General features: G+C 42.9%; 1 protein-coding gene across 1 annotated transcript; it reads right to left on the reverse strand.

The window, feature by feature from the left end:
• Positions 1-1,284: 1,284 nt before the first annotated feature.
• On the reverse strand, positions 1,285-15,691 carry LOC140537014 (adapter molecule crk-like). Its single transcript, XM_072659192.1, has 3 exons — positions 15,075-15,691; positions 4,301-4,881; positions 1,285-1,501 (listed from the first exon to the last, which is right to left on the reverse strand). Exons 1-3 carry the CDS (start codon positions 15,292-15,294, stop codon positions 1,367-1,369), a joined length of 936 nt encoding a protein of 311 aa, XP_072515293.1. The 5' UTR covers positions 15,295-15,691; the 3' UTR covers positions 1,285-1,366.
• Positions 15,692-17,649: the final 1,958 nt, after the last annotated feature.

Below are 17,649 nucleotides of genomic sequence, written 5' to 3' on the forward strand. Positions count from 1 at the left end.
AGACGGGCCGCTAGAGACATCCCGCAGGACCCACCTGTCTGCGTCCATCTGCCCTGCCTCCCCCTAGGCCCACGCAACGGCCTGGTCCCACTGAGACACATGGAGACAAAAGCGAGGGATAATAAATGAGGATACTGCTCCTCAGGGCAACTTGTACGCCTGCCAAAGTAAATCGAGCGATCGAGTCGGAAACACTACATTTGCTGCTAGTCCGGGAAAGGACGTTGTCTGGACTAGAGCTGGGGAGAAGCTTCAGTGCTTCAGCATGGTGGAGCATGCCTGTGGATTTAGAAGGAGGTTGAACACAAAGCACAATGGTGTTTGTCTGAAGCAGGAAAAACAAACAAGGCAGGGCGGACACGTGCTGAGCGTCTTTGGCACCGGAGGTGGGAGGAAGGCGAACGTATACGGAGTGGAAACGGGAGGACAGGGACTTGGAAGGCGAAGAGAAAGGAATGGGAGGACGAGAGAGAAAGGAAAGTGGATTCCCCCGACCCCACCCTTGTCTTTCAGTCAGTATGCAAGGTCCTCTGTCATGCGCCTCTCTGGGAGAATGAAAATAGCAGATCTTGGAACCCAAATTTCCAGGGTCTCCCTCATCACCCCCAAAAGGAGTTCCTATTTTCAATCATTGATCCAGAACATTGTGGTCTGGAAACGCATTGTTACCAGCAGGGTCATCAGGCATGATAAACAGAGTAAAATACAAATAATAAAAAAATGGCATAATATTTAGTACGTATTTTATATATATATATAATATATGTCTTTTTTCCTTAATAATATTTTCCATTTTCAGTACAAAAGGAGGACCGGAGGGCGACTGGTAGTGTTGGTTGGCCCCTTAAAAGAGTGTTGGTGTAGACTTCCAGAGGAGGGCAGTGCAAGTCTAGCCACAGTCTTTGGGGACGAGAGACAGATAAGCAGCGCTTCCTCTCCCTCTCTTCTTTCCGTCAGCAGTCAGAGGGTATTGCCCACTCTCTCGGGCCAAGAGTTCCTACTGCACTTGGTTTTCGGACAACAGTCTTAAGAGAAAGGGAACACCGCTAGTGGCGAGTTTCTGATGCTTGTCTATGTAGATGTGTGTGCGTTCTACACTATTGCTATGAAAGTGTGTGTGTGTGTGTGTGTGTACATATAAGTGAAACAGTAGGCCTATATCTGTGTGGGTGTGAGCCTGACCACTGAGCTGGACAGGTTGCTCAAGCAATTTTCTATGGACATAATGATTTGAACGGTCCTGGCAGAGCGTGAAGAACTGCGATGTGTTGGTGTATGTATGTATGTGTGTGTGTGTGTGTGTGTGTGTGTGTGTGTGTGTGTGTGTGTGTGTGTGTGTGTATGAGCGTGAGTGTGCACGTGTGCCTCAGCTCTCATCCTCAGGCTGTTGCGGGTCGAGCAGGCGGACGTGTGTGAAGGGGAAATGGCCTTTCTTGCCCTTGCACTCTCCCTCCCACTGGCCGTTCACGTTGATCTTCGTCACAGTCACCATGTCCCCCACCTGCACACAAACACACACACACACACAAAGCTTGGTTAGGAGAGCGCATCCTTTTGCAGCGCCACTGCTTCATAATGGAGACCATATGCACTAGGCATGGTCCTACATACTGGATACTTAAAGAAAGGAAGGAACACAGTATATAATTTAGTTCAACGGCAGGTGTGGAGTAGGGTTGCACAACATTGACAGAACACAGTTATACTGGTGTATACTACCACTGACACACCTTGCATTATATTCAAAAGCCACTGGTGAACTAATGTATGTAAATATATGAAATATTAAATATTAGTTTTATTAAAAATAACCGTTTAACTGAATTTTTAAAGCACACACAGAAAACATGAAAAACTGTGATTGGTTATGATTCACATGGTTCATGATTTGGATGATGAAACCTTCTGTAACGCCAGCACTGAAACGCTTTCACAGTAAATAAAGGTTTAATTTGTATACGCCATCAGGACAAAAGTATTGGGACACCTGCACATTCATGGTATCTTCTAAAGTCAAGGGTACTCAAAAAAAAAAAATTATTATTATTATAATATATATATATATATATATATGTGCATTATTATGGAGGCGCACTGCTGTGAGGATTTGATTGCAATTCAGCAACAAATGTTTTAGTGAACAAATGATGTTGGATGATCACCATCCCACCTTATCCCCAACTCATCCCAAAAGTATTGGATGGAGCACCATCCATCATTCCAGAGAACACAGTTCCACTGCTCCACAGCTCAATGCTGGGGGGCTTTATACCCCTCTAGCCCACACCTGGCATTAGGCACTCTCTGCTCCAGAGAGTCCTATTTTATTGCCAGTACTTCTCTGCAGGGACTTGACAAGCTACGTATTCAGTGCAACACTCATTCCACCGAAATGCACCACAGAGAGCCACAGGAGGTCATTCCTACCTGTGACCATCAAACTCTATAACTCCCCCTCCCTCAGTGGGTCACACTATGGTTCATCTGTGCAATACTCAAGTTATACTGTTCATATGTTCATTAAAAATAGTATTGTAATTCAATTTATGTGTGCAAGAATTTTCCATATTTATTATCACAGTTACTACCAATATGCCACTTTGCTATAGTCATATAATTTGTGTGTACATATTTTCACATTTTTTCTCCCCTCTTTGTTCTAAATGTATTTTATTTGTTTTATTTTATTTCCCTCTTGGGATCACTGAAGTATTTCTGATTCTGATGTATGTGTGCCTTTGCACATCTGTGTCAGCAATGGGTGCAACAAGTACCTGAATGCATTCATTAGGAGGGGTGTCTGCAAACATTTGGACATAAAGTGTATATAAATATATTATGGGGAGGGGGTGCTAAAACAGCATAACCCAGAGTGCTTACTTATGCATGTCTGGAACAAGAAGAAAAGTGTGTGTGTGTGTGTGTGTGTGTGTGTGTGTGTAAGCAGTAAAACAGAAGGCACTGTTCCTGCTCTACTTTCTAGGAGGCATTTCATAAAGTTCATAAAGTTCTCCACCAGCTTGGACCTGCCCCCTGCTTAGTTCTACAGGCTCTGGGTTTACTATACCATGTGTTAGAGGAGAGGTGGTAATCACTAGAAGCATCATCAACAATGTTATACTTAGGCCACTTTATTATTATTATTATTATTATTATTATTATACTTAGTATTCCAATGGGACACTGCTGTTATATGTTCATATACCAATAAAATATGCCTCCAAACAAAAGTTGACATTTGGTTTTTTACTTTACGTAGATTTTTATATTTTTAAAAACTTTTTTAGTAGAAGCAACATAGAATAATGTTGACAAAGCATCACATAAAAGCATTGCAACTCCAAAACATCAACTTTAGAGAATAAGGGGAGAAAAAAAAAAAAAACATCTTCACTTTCAATGGAAAATGATGAAAAAAAAAACAAATTCCTTACACATCAAAAAGAGACAGTCAAAATTACAGATGCAGAGCTGTGGAGCAGTGGAACGTCTCATTCTCTGGAATGAGGAGTTTGGGAGTTAGGAATGAGGTGGCCTCACTAACACTCCTCACAGCTTCTCACAGCAGTGCTCCTCCAAAATCTATTAGAAAGCCTTCTTTCCTGGACAGTAGAGACAGTTACTTCATTTTGGGTAGTGTTGCAGTGGCTAGTGCTAAAAGCTAACTAGTTATTTTTGTTCCGATGTTGGGTTAGACTTAACGTTCTTCAGTCCGAAATACGATCCAGCATTTTCTGCCAATATCAGCCAAAAAAAAGAAAAAAAAAAAAAAAAAGAAAAAAGTGATACACCTTCTCTATAAAGACTTTGTCAACCATGTGGAGGAGGTAGGTAAGAAAATATTGGTATATTGAAGTATTGTAATATTAGGATTTATAATACTGCATCAATTCTCAAACTGTATTGGTTTCAATTAATGGTTTATGTGCAAAGATTAATGGAAGACAGTGGTTCATTTAGTGTTGCGTTTAAATTCTGGCCACTAGATGGCGGTGTTGTACTGTTTCCTAAAATTCAAAATAAATAAAATAGTAACAATACATGAATTAAAATCGCAATATAATTTTGCTTACAGTATTCACAATATATCACTATGTACTAATTCATAACCCCTGTATCATATTGTCAGGTTCTTGCCAATACACGCCCCTAGTTGTGGAGTGGAATTAGGTCTCTGCCGACATCTCTGTCCAAGTGGAAGTGGACAGAGATGGTCTTCTGCTTGACTGGAATGATAAAACAGGCAGCCACCCTGGCCTTTTGTGAAGAAGACTGGTAACTGTGGGCAATCTACTCTTACCTCTAGAGCGAGGGCAGTCTTGTCGTAGGCGTTGGGCACCCTCTTCTGGATGGCCCTGGCATACACCGGCCCGTTTTGCAGGTTAGGCAGAGGAGTGTTGACCACAGGCTGGGCATAGTCGAGCTTTGTGGGAACCGGACCTCCGGTAGCATCCACTGCTCCGACCGCGGGGGTCCCCAGGCCCGCCTGCCCCACAGGGGCCCCACCTATGGAAGTTGGCGAAGCTGGCCGGTACTTCTCCACGTAGGGCACGGGGATCATCCCAGAGCGCCCCTCGCCGTTTTGCGCGTTCCACCACTGCTCCTCGGGCTTCTCCAGCACTCGCAGGACGTCGCCCTTGCGGAACGGCAGGTCCTCCTCGTCGTTTCCAGGGAAGTCAAAGAGGGCACGCACGTACTCTGCCTCTTCCAGCCTCTGGGGGGCACCGGCAGGCGCAGTGCTGATTAAGCTGGCGTGCTTGGATCTGTTGATGGGCTCGATTAGCGTGGTGGTGTCCAGGTAGTGGATCTTGTAGAACTCTAGCAGACCTGGAAGGGTGTCGAACTCCTGGTCCCCGATACGGAAGCGCGAAGACATCAAACCTGGACAAAATCAGGGTTCAGATTAGGGCCGTCATAAATGATCAAGATTAATAGTGTTGGGATATGTTATTATCCAGCCTTTAATTAAACCTTTGACAACTTGTTTAATGGTCAGAACCAGTCTCTTACTGACCAAATACAATGAATACAGGCCCATTATTGCTATAGTGTGATGGGCTTGCTTGGCTACATCACATATGATGGCTACTGACCATAAAACATACCTGATACATAAAATATTCTAAAAGAACTAATCACATTTAACAGATTTCCTTGTATGGGCCTCCCATACTTCCACACATGGTGCCTGCACTGTCCAGGAGTACCCCTGCAATGTCCCTGCTCTAATAACAAGCCCTTCCTGAGGTGAAATGTAGGTACTAGAGCAGCAGGGATACTCTACCACATCGGGCTGAGGATTTTAGGGCAGGTTTGAATGAATCATTAAGCTCAAACCAGGAAAAGCCTTATCCCGAACAAAGCCTATCCTTCAACATGCACCATCATGACGCACCATGAATAGTCCACCAAATAAAAACATCTCTGTCTGCATTCCAGCACCATGACTCAGCCGATCACCAATCCTGAATGCGCAAATTCTGAGCGATTACAAATCAGGTCATCGGACATCCTGGTACATGTTTTGTTGACCTTCTGGGAAAGTGGAAATAAATTAAGAAATGTATCAAATATTTGTTTTTGCATTTTTCAATCATTTAAATGAATTACTTTTACATGACTTTATATTGTTAGTTTTTATATTTAGCAGACCTACAGATCTAAAAAAAAAAATATGAATCACAAAAACAAACAAAACAAATCCCACAAACACAAAACCAACAAGGACATGGAATTACCATTTCAGTGAATTCCACTTCTTAATGATCATCATTACCCCTCGATGAACCAGACACTAAGCTAGAGCAATTATGTCGCACCCATGTAGCTGAGGGCTGCTGAGTATAGTAGATATATGGCTCTGCAAATCACAGCATATTTAAAACACTGTGAGAAACCTCAGCCACCTCAGTCTCATCAAACCTGGACACAGCTCCTTTAGCAGCTTCTTATTGTAATTTTACGTTTCACCTTAAACTCATAAAGAGGGCCGGCTCTGTCCTGGGGTGCTTCTTAGACCCAGTGCAGGTGGTGGGAGACAGGAGGATGACAACCAAGCTGGCATCCATGCTGGAGAACAGCTCCCACCCCATGCATGAGACTCTGGCAGCACTGGGCAGCTCCTTTAGCGACAGGCTGCTTCACCCCAAGTGTGTGAAGGAGCGGTATCGCAGGTCCTTCCTTCCTGCTGCCGTCAGACTGCACAACCAGCACTGCTCCCAGCGGACCACATACACACACACTTAACTACACACACATGTTCATGTCAGGGAATACTATGTGCAATATCCCACCCCCATGTGCAATTAAGAGTCTTTTGCTGTAAATAATATTGTTTATTGCTTTTTTTAATTCTTATCTATATTGTGTGTATATAGTGTAAATTATTTATTTATCTAAATTTTTGTAACTGCGTGTCCTGCTATCCCTTTCTGCTGTTACACTGAATTTCCCCACTGCGGGACTAATAAAGGATTATCTTATCTTATCTTATCTTAAATGGTGCAGCAGGTGAATAATAATAAAAAAAAAACTATTAAAAACTGTTGCAAATAATACATTTAAAGCTTAATAAATAAATACATTTATTTATTTAAATCAAATTAAATCTAGCTAAAGTAGTTTGTGATCAAAGCCAGTTGTCCCTCAGGACTCATCGTCTATTACAGAGAAGTATACGAGTGCAGACTCTGTGAGGTCTGGACGAAGAGAACTTCCACACACTTCCACACACTTCCACACACTTCCACACACTTCCACACACTTCCACACACTTCCACACACTTCCACCAGATGACACTGTGGGGTCCAGATGAAGAGAAATTCCCTACACTACCAATCACACACACTTCCACACACTTCCACACACACATCCAGCAGATGACTCTGTGGGGTCCAAATGAAGAGAAATTCCCAAGACTACCAATCACACACACCCTTCCACACACACCCGTCCAGCAGATCATCCCGCAGATGACTCTGTGGGGTCCAAATGAAGAGAAATTCCCTACACTACCAATCACACACACTTCCACACACAGGTCCAGCAGATCATCCCGCAGATGACTCTGTGGGGTCCTGACGAAGAGAAATTCCCTACACTACCAATCCCACACACTTCCACACGCATCCAGCAGATGACTCTGTGGGGTCCAAATGAAGAGAAATTCCCAAGACTACCAATCACACACACCCTTCCACACACACCCGTCCAGCAGATCGTCCCGCAGATGACTCTGTGGGGTCCAAATGAAGAGAAATTCCCTACACTACCAATCACACACACTTCCACACACAGGTCCAGCAGATCATCCCGCAGATGACTCTGTGGGGTCCTGACGAAGAGAAATTCCCTACACTACCAATCCCACACACTTCCACACGCATCCAGCAGATGACTCTGTGGGGTCCAGATGAAGAGAAATTCCCAAGACTACCAATCACACACACCCTTCCACACACACATTTCCAGCAGATCGTCCCGCAAATGACTCTCAGATCACTTTATTGAGGCAGCTTTACCTATAAATATACGCTACGGTAGCACAGATCTGTGTTCACAGCTGCAGCCTTCCCTTTGCAGAGAGCGACGGCAGGCCGATTCATGCTCGGAGGTGGTGCTGCACCCTGCCGTAACCTTCAAAACCCCAGAGTAGAGAACATCATCAACGAACAACATGTCGAATTCAAGACGCCGAGTTCGTACAAACAGCCGAGGCTAGGGCTGGGCGATATGGTAAAAATGCTCCATCACTGTATTAAAAGGCACTTTTCACGATACACGATATTTATCACAATGCATGCAATCACATACAAACATCAGTAGCGACGGATTCTTAAAAACCCAGTGATTTTTACTCAACATCTGCTTTCTTTATCTAATTAAAGTGGTCTAGCGGTCTAATTACACTGTCTGTAAAGAAATGTACGGCTGATCAGTGTTTATTAAGCACTTACAATATTGTAGATATGCTGAGAGAAGCATATGGTGCATCACAACGATAAAAATACAGTTTTACTGCCCAGCTCTAGCTGAGGCACACCAACCTTTTTGTTGTGAGAGACCTCGGGTGAGACTCCGAACTACATTCTCCTACCTGTGTAGCACATTCATAAAATATAAAGTCACTCTGAATAAACGTCAGTACTGTAAACATGATCCCATACTTTACATCCACAGCCAAGGCTGCCCAGGCTTCTGCATACAACCGTATATGAGCAATGCACCAGCGGACCATCATGCTTTTTTCCCCTCTTGTGCAGTCATACTGGGGCACGCTGATAAGTAACTGAGGTGATTCAGAGCTGGAGGAAAATGTGACAACAGTTTGTGTTCACTCGCACACATAAGGAACCAGCCCTTCCACTTCATTCATCCTGCTAGACGCAGCAGTTTGCACATGCGTACGAGAACAGTGGACGAGGCACAAGATCACACACATTCCACGAACACCATACTGAACAGTCATCCGGGCCGTGTCACCCAACCCATTCATTCCCAGCATGAGCCTCTGAGTGTCAACCACCTTGCAGTTCCGCCGGGAAATTCCACTTCTCCACCCAGCTCTCAACAACCCTCCCTCTATCCTCTCTTACACACACACACACACACACACACACACACACACACACACACACACACACACACACACACTGAGGTAAGACCTGGGTAGGCATGCACTGAGCAGGTACAACCACCCATTTGGGAAGCCAAGCCGATGAACCTTGCAGCCACAAGGAACATTTCTGGGCCAGAATTTCAGAAACCTGTTAAGCGTACATTCCTTGTTTAAGCGCATTTCAGTACCTAAACCCAGTCAAGTACAGGCTTGAGCCTCGATTGAGCCGATTAAGAGCGTCTGCATGTCAGAAAACGCCCCAAATGTGTCTCTGAGAAACACAAAAGAACGATATTTGAACTGTAATTAGTGCTGCATCAATATTAACACCTTGATCATGCAAATACTGGGCCTTAAACACAGTATCAGTAACAGCAATACCATAAAAACTCCTGACGTGAACAAGACACTGGAGTTATTTCATACACTGACACCAACCTACCCACTGCAAAATCTCTGACGGTAGAATTTCAAGAGGTGACGGACCCGAAAGTGCTGTTAAATGACTAACAATGCACTGATCCACCATAACTTTAGCACCACCTGCCCAATACTGAGTAGTTATGCTGCCACAACAGATCTAAGCATTCGAGGCATGGGCTCCACAAGACCTCTGAAGGTATCCTGTGGTTTCTGGCACAGGAACCCAGGTGCCCATGGACCATTTTCGGCCATTTTTGACCACTGCATACCAGAAAACACCCCACAAGGCCTGCATGATGTTTTGGAGATGTTTTGTTCTGACCCGGTCATCTAACCATCGCAGTCTGGTTCTTGACAAAGTGGTTTAGACTCTTAGGTTCGCCCATCTCTGACTTTAACACCTTCATCATCTTCCAGAACCAACTCTTGCTGTTCACCTGCTGCCTGATATGTGGATCCTACCCCTTGACCGATGCTGCTGTAGATGAGGATAGGTAGTCAACGCCTTTCAAGACGTGAAGCAATGTCAAAGCTTCCACCCAACTGGGAAAGGCTGAAGCGAATCCCCAAATTCCCAAGTATTTGCTCTGTATTCAGACACCGATAATTCGAGGCTTTGGAGACAAGACACAGTGTGGAATCACTGAAGAAAATGTATAGGGACGTCCATTTCCCCTGAATATTATGCCTCACCTAACTTTAATGAGTGGCAGCATCATGTGTTTACTCAGAAAATATCCTCGGCTAGTTTGTACAGGCTAGGACCCAAAAGATGCCTCTAAACAGTGCTGCACCGATACGAACACTGCATCTGTGCTGATACTGGCACTGGCACACATTATTGGTATCAGCAATAGAGAGCAACGATACCATGAAGCTTAAAGTGGTATGGCTGATCATATCGTGTCTGATCAGGGTATGTAGAAACCAGATGGAATAGACTGTTCTGAATGGCTGACTTTTCAGGGTTAAACAAGTTTAACTCATGAAGGCTACTGAAACCGTTCAAACCCAGGCTTGCCATACGTCTTTAGGTGTGGTACTGAACCATGAGGCCCAAACCGCAGCCATACTTCTACACTCCCAACCCAAAACAAGCCAGAAAAAAAAAGCCAGCTTACGGTTTACTGGTTGTGTCTCTAAGTAGAAACATTCATTTTCTCTGGTTTAAGCAGCTTCTCCGTGGTGGTGCTAAAACAGGCTTCTGGGGGAAGGAAGGAGTTGTAGATAAGAGGAGCTGTAGTCTGTAAGGTTGTAAGTAATCAGTGTTCAGGTACTCGCTTTCTGAGTGCTCTCCACCACACTACCCACTCCACCTTTCTATTTGAGCAGCTGAACCAAAGTTTTAGCATAGCATGTTCAACCAGGCTGAAGATTTTTATCACTGGATCCTACTGGCCCACCTTCATCTGCGGGTTTGTTTTCGGTATCGCTGAAGATCAAGGAGCTGTGACAGCGCTGGTGTTGAAAGCTGCAGTCGTGTTTCTGAATATTTCCTAAATTAGTTTCTTTGGTAAAGAATGAACTTGTGTCTGCCTGCCTGTCTGTCTTGGAAACTGACGACATGCCCGACGGAACATCACATCCTTTCCTAAATCTCTCCCTCACACACACACACACACACACACACACACACACACACACACACACACACACACACACACACACAGATAGAGAGAACTGTCTGATTTCTTTTGGGTTTTTTTCGTTTTATCAAAAAAGGCGTTATCTGACTAATAAGTGAATCACCAGCACGGCCACTGACCGTGAATCCACATTTTACTACCCTAGTTCGAGAGCAGTGGTCACTTGCTACACATTGGCTATTACAATTCTACTTCAAACTTATATTTGATGCCAAGAAGTCCAGAGACTGACCATTCAGGTAGCTGTTTGGTTTTTAATGCCAGATACAGGTGAAAATGTGAGAATTCAACAGGTCTGCTAGGTTTGTTCGAAAGACAATCAATCAATCAATCAATCACAGGACATGTCCAGAAAGGCAGGAGGCCAGTTCGGCCACTGGCTCTTCATTTATGGTGGCCAACCAGTCATAGTCCAGAGCTATTTCTATCCATGAAAGCACCAAAATAAAACATCTGGGCCAAAATAAAATCTGACTTTCTGAATGTACATAGACTTCCGTTTTTGAACTCAGTGTGTTTAGTGAAATGCTCAAGTATTAGAGCAAGATCAATAAGATCCTATACTCTCAACCTGCACATCTCAGCAAAAGAATAAGGGGAGAAATGGAAGGGTTGCCTCTGATACATTTAGTTCGTAGACAATTTAGCAGTAAACGAAGCGGGTGCAATCTTTACAACTTAGCCCACCGGCAGAGTTAGCTATAAGACACTAAGAGGCTAGTTAAAATCACACAGATGTGTCCATGTTGTTTGAACTATACAAGCTCTCCGAACTAAACACTATGCCTACGTTAAACAACGAAGCTGAAATACACTATTTCAATGTCATGTCTGTAGTACATTTGAGACTGAGGTGGGCAATACGTCAATATTTTATCATATAAATATGAGCATAGATCTCACCAGTGCTTAAAGAACACAGACCAACTGCTCATTTCATTACAGTGTAATTACTCTGGTTTCATGGGGTGTAGTGCAGAAAATTTTGGTACAACCGGACGTTTTTCATTGCTGCCAACCAGAGGACCATCAGGAAAGCGAAGCAATGTCAAAGCTTCCACCCAACTGGGAAAGGCTGAAGCGAATCCCCAAATTCCCAAGGATTTGCTCTGTATTCAGACACTGATAACCAGGGCTTCTGAGACTTTGGAGCCAAGACACAGCGCAGAAGCACTGAAGACGACGTTATGTTTCACTCAACTGCAATGAGAGGCAGCATCTCTTTTTTTTTTTTTACTCAGGAAATATCCTCGGCTAGTTTGTACAGGCCAGGATCCAAAAGATGCCTCTAAGTAGTGTTGCACCAATACCGTATCTGTGCTGATACTGGCATCGACACACACATATAGAGCCCCAATACCATATGAACCAATACCAATATGAAGCTTACTGACGACCTCCATTTTTAAACATAGAACATTTTAGTTTTTATTTCTTATGAATCCAATCCTTTAAACAACCAGTGAAAACCAGTCAGAACTAGCCATTACAGCACTTTCTGTTCCCATGAGGTGTTTATTTTGGTTCTGAAACCAAAAGTTGAGTCTTAGCAGCTTCTTTAAAGATCTTACGCTGAGGTTTAGTACCTTTCTACATAGAGATGTTCACTTGGGGGTGGGGGGTGAGGGGCTGTTTGGTAAAGATTAGCAAGATTACGCTTCCCTACCTGCACGCGTTTCTGCACTGTGTATATTTGCATTTTTTCCAGAGTTCCTCAACCAGTAAACGCTGTTCTTTCAAACTTACTATCTCTTATTTGGGATCAGATATAAAGTACTACGGATGCACCAATCTGATATTATCTGCTTGTATGTTTGGCCAAGTTACTTATTTATTCTCAGGTTCAGCTGTTAGATCTAATTTTGAATGACTGTTTACACTAAATATTTAATATATTTACTGTTTGTGTGTTTGACAAAGTAAAGCTTCTTATTTTCAGTTTCTACTAATACATTTTATTTATTTTAACAAATTTTACGAAGCTTCACTCCTTTATTATTCTGAATATGAATGCTGTGTCAAGGTCCTGCACAAGTGTTTATTATTTTAGTAACACAAAATGAGCAATTTACTATATTTATATCCATGTGTTCATTTGTTATATTTTGTAATGATGCCTCTTGTTATGTCTCTCTCACATGGTGAGGTATTCCGTTTATTAATTCAGCAATGGTATCGGATTGGTATCGTGTATCGACCGATATGCAAAGTTTATGTATCTGTATCGTAACTGAAAAGGTTGAATCGGTGCATCCGTAAAAAGTACAATGTATAAAAAATGGAACACTATAAATATCAGGATTTACAACCGTCTATTGAGTATTTACGTCAGAGTTGCTACTCAGTACTCAGTGCTCCGTATCAGCAGATACTTGGAAATCCAGTATCGTTAAGGAAAGAGTGGCATTGGTGCATCCTTACCTCCAAGCTTAGATGGGACTAAATACAAAAGTCAATATGGAGACTACAACACTCGACACTACACTTTGCTTAAGTACTCTTGGAAAAGGAGGGTCTTCAGTCTGCATTTGAATACAGCGAGTGACTGTTCGGACACCCAGGGCAAGTCCGTTCCACCACTTCGGTACCAGGACAGAAACTAAATATGGCGAAGAACTGTCCAAGAACTTGGCAGAGGATCAGCAGATTACTGAGAAGGGTTTAGTTTTAGTTACTGATGATGCTGAACTGGGTAAACTCATACATGGGAAACTAGGGCTGGGCAATATGACCATATTTTAAAGGTAAAGGTGCACGTATTTGTCACAGCGAAATGTGTCCTCCGCATTTAACCCATCTGGTAGTGAACACACACACACTCACACACACACACATGTGTTAGGGGCAGTGAGTACACACACACACCCAGAGCGGTGGGCAGCCAACTCCAGCGCCCGGGGAGCAGAGAGGGTAAAGGGCCTTGCTCAAGGGCCCAACAGTGGCAGCTTGCCGAGCCCGGGAATCGAACCCACAACCCTGTTATCGACAGCCCAGTGCTCTAACCGCTGAGCCACCACTGCCCCTGTGTTTATTGTATCGTGATACACACTATACTTTTCTAGGCATAAGGAGGACATGGTTAGTGCCTAATAAACACGCATTAAGTGCAAGTTTCATTGCAAACAGTATAATTAGACTTAATTAGGTTTAATTAGATGAAGAGGAGCAGATGATGGCTCAAGTTGCCCACTGTGTAATGGCTACTAAGGAGGGCACGGGGCGTTACCCCAGCACCTTCCAGTTGACTCGCCACATCGCTTCCATTTACATCAATAATAATAATAATAATATAAATTTCTCATAATCGCTTTCATGATCTAATCGGATCTAGAGTTCCCTAGAGATTCACACCCTTACCTTTTAACCACCCCTGCCAAAACACCACCCTTTAGCCTTAGCCAAGAGGGGGTACACTTTTTTTTATTATATATTTAAAAAAAAAAAAAATCCCAAATTTTAACCTTAGTTGTAATTTTAACAGCATTTAACACCGATTTCACCTGAAATGCAGGACTGCTGTAGTGTCCCCCTGCTTTCAGAGCTGGGACAGGGGACAGGAGAAGGATACTCCTATGACTAATGTGAGCCCTGTCCACACCCCTTTAAACAGCCACGTCGGGCGCAGGGGGGAGTGGACGCTGGGTCCAGAAGGGCTAGCATTAATATTAACCGTCCTAACATGAGTTAAGTTAACTGTCGGCCCTTTTCCACCAAACTTACACACGCTAAACCCTGTGCAGAGGACATGCTGTTTGGAGGAAGAGGCTAAACACACATGCAGACCCCCATGAATGCAGCCTAACTGGCTGGCTGGCTAGCCAGCTAAGTAGCACGACGGTGGTTTGAGACTATACAGGACGATAAAACTACGACTTAGATGGAAAATAAGCGAATTAAGAAGCTGTTTTTGTAAGTAGTAAATGGTCATTGTTGTTTGTGGGCTGTCTAAGGCTGGTTATGTTAAGCTTAGCAACTTTAAACTGCTGATCTAATGTGCTAAACTAGCTGTAAAGCCAGAGGTGGCGAATCCAGATCCGGAAAGCGGGGATCCACTCCGGGATTTTGTTCCAGCTGCCTGGGCGGCTCTGCTGCAGCTCCGCTGCAGCAGAGCCGCCCAGGCAGCTGGAACAAAATCCCGGACTGGATTTCTACTTTCTGCACATGGAAACGGCACCGCCGTTGTAATCAACCCACATAACTCAACCCACGTTACTTTATCTAACGTAAATAAGTTCAATAACACGCTGCTTATAAACACAAGACATCAGGTCAACTCCTAAAGTCTACAAAAGCTACGAGCTACGGAAAAAGTAGCTACCGTGTTAATTAAAGCACAGTCTCGCCAAGAAATCCGCACAAATACAGTGGAAATGCTGTGTAAGGGTACCTGATCCAGACTGCCGGTTGTTGCTCATGCTGTTGATTATATAATGGGACACTTTAGAGTTTTCAGACACGGAGAGCACATAGTCCCCCTTGATGGTGGTCGAGTCCCTGACCAGAAACACGCCGTGCCTCTGACCCTGCAGCAGAGCCACGGCGTCCTTCCTGCTGATCTTCCCCCAGTACCAGCTCCCGCGGTCCTCGGCGTCAAAATTGCCAGCCATGACGGTGTTTTCTCCACGCCGGGGCTCGTCCTAGGCCTGCCTCTCCCCGTCCGTGTGCTCCACTTCAACTCATGCACGAAACTTTGGCTCCCAGCAGCAGCGGTGGCGGTGGCGGCGGCGGTGGCGGCAGCAGCGGCGGCAGCGGCGCGACTCACTCCGAGTAAAAGCCCAGCAGCATCGGCGCCGCCTCGGTCCGCTAGCTGTAGCTTCGACCCGGCCGCTCCAAACCTCTCCGGAGCGGAACTATCTTTCTGAGCGGCCCTTAAACTCTTTCCCTTCGGCTTCGCACAGGCGGGCTCTTTGTTTAAACCTGTCCTCTTTCGCCCAACATGTAACTGTTAGCTAACTCCGAAACTGAAATGGCGGACGTTGGGAGAATTATTGACCTCATCGGCCGGATGTGAGGTACAGGCTCTGGTTTGAAAATTAACCCGGTCGGTGGGAGTCGACGCACCCGACCACCTTTAGGCCTTTAGGCTGCGACCCCTTCTACCCTTCTAGGGTGCGCACACCCCTTCTACCACAACTACCATTATACTACTGTAAATACTACTAATACTACAGCTGCTACTAATACTACTATCACTACTATCACCAGTAATACTAGTAACACTGCTAGTACTACAATTATTACTCCTAGTACCACTATTGCTGATACTACTAATACTACTACTAATAATAATAATAATAAAAAGACTACTACTACTACTACTAATAATAATAATATTTATAATACACTTTCTACTACTAATGTCGCTGTTTTTATGACTACTACCAATAGTAAAACTACTACTGTAAATACTACTACTACTACAGCTGCTACTACTACTACTAACACTACTATCAATAGTAATACTAGTTCTACCGATTACTAATACCAATTACTACCACAACTACCATTATACTACTGTAAATACTACTAATACTACAGCTGCTACTAATACTACTATCAGCAGTAATACTAGTAACACTGCTAGTACTACAATTACTACTCCTAGTACCACTATTGCTACTACTACTACTAATAATAATAATAATTATAAAACACTACTACTACTAATGTCGCTGTTTTTATGACTACTATCAATAGTAAAACTACTACTGTAAATACTACTACTACTACAGCTGCTACTACTACTAACACTACTATCAATAGTAAAACTACTACTGTAAATACTAATACTACTACAGCTGCTACTACTACTAACACTACTATCAATAGTAAAACTACTACTGTAAATACTACTACTACTACTACAGCTGCTACTACTACTAACACTACTATCAATAGTAAAACTACTACTGTAAATACTAATACTACTACAGCTGCTACTACTACTAACACTACTATCAATAGTAAAACTACTACTGTAAATACTACTACTATCACCAGTAATACTAGTAACACTGCTACTACTACAATTACTACTCCTAGTACCACTATTGCTGATACTACTGCTGCTACTATTGCTACTAATAAGACTACTACTACTACTACTAATAATAATAATAATAATAGTTCTACTACTAATAATAATAATACTAGTTATACAATTTCTACTACTAATGTCGCTGTTTTTATGACTACTACCAATAGTAAAACTACTACTGTAAATACTACTACTACTACTACAGCTGCTACTACTACTAACACTACTATCAATAGTAATACTAGTTATACCGATTACTAATACCAATTACTACCACAACTACCATTATACTACTGTAAATACTACTAATACTACAGCTGCTACTAATACTACTATCACCAGTAATACTAGTAACACTGCTAGTACTACAATTACTACTCCTAGTACCACTATTGCTGATACTACTAATACTACTACTACTACTACTAATAATAATAATAATACACTTTCTACTACTAATGTTGCTGTTTTTATGACTACTACCAACAGTAAGACTAGTACTGTAAATACTACTACTACAGCTGCTACTACTACTAATACTACTATCAATAGTAATACTAGTACTACTGCTACTAACACTATTACTACTGCCACTACCACTACTACTACAATTACTACTCCCAGTACCGCTATTGCTGATACTACTGCCACTACTATTGCTACTAATACTACTACTACTAATAATAATAATAATAGTTCTACTACTAATGTTGCTGTTTTTATGACTACTACCAACAGTAAGACTAGTACTGTAAATATTACTACTACTACAGCTGCTACTATTACTACCAACACTACTATCACCAGTAATACTAGTAACACTGCTAGTACTACAATTATTACTCCTAGTACCACTATTGCTGATACTACTGCTGCTACTATTGCTACTAATAGTACTACTACTACTACTACTACTAATAATAGT

The sequence above is a fragment of the Salminus brasiliensis genome, chromosome 1 (genome assembly GCF_030463535.1).
Source record: "Salminus brasiliensis chromosome 1, fSalBra1.hap2, whole genome shotgun sequence".
NCBI classification, from domain to species: domain Eukaryota; kingdom Metazoa; phylum Chordata; class Actinopteri; order Characiformes; family Bryconidae; genus Salminus; species Salminus brasiliensis.

Excerpts from the sequence above, each read along its gene's own strand:
- LOC140537014 (XM_072659192.1), bottom strand. The coding sequence starts at position 15,294 with ATGGCTGGCAATTTTGACGCCGAGGACCGCGGGAGCTGGTACTGGGGG. Across the intron at positions 4,882-15,074 it reads CAACCGGCAGTCTGGATCAG|GTTTGATGTCTTCGCGCTTC; the intron begins GTACCCTTACAC and ends GATTTTGTCCAG. Across the intron at positions 1,502-4,300 it reads AGACTGCCCTCGCTCTAGAG|GTGGGGGACATGGTGACTGT; the intron begins GTAAGAGTAGAT and ends GTTTGTGTGCAG.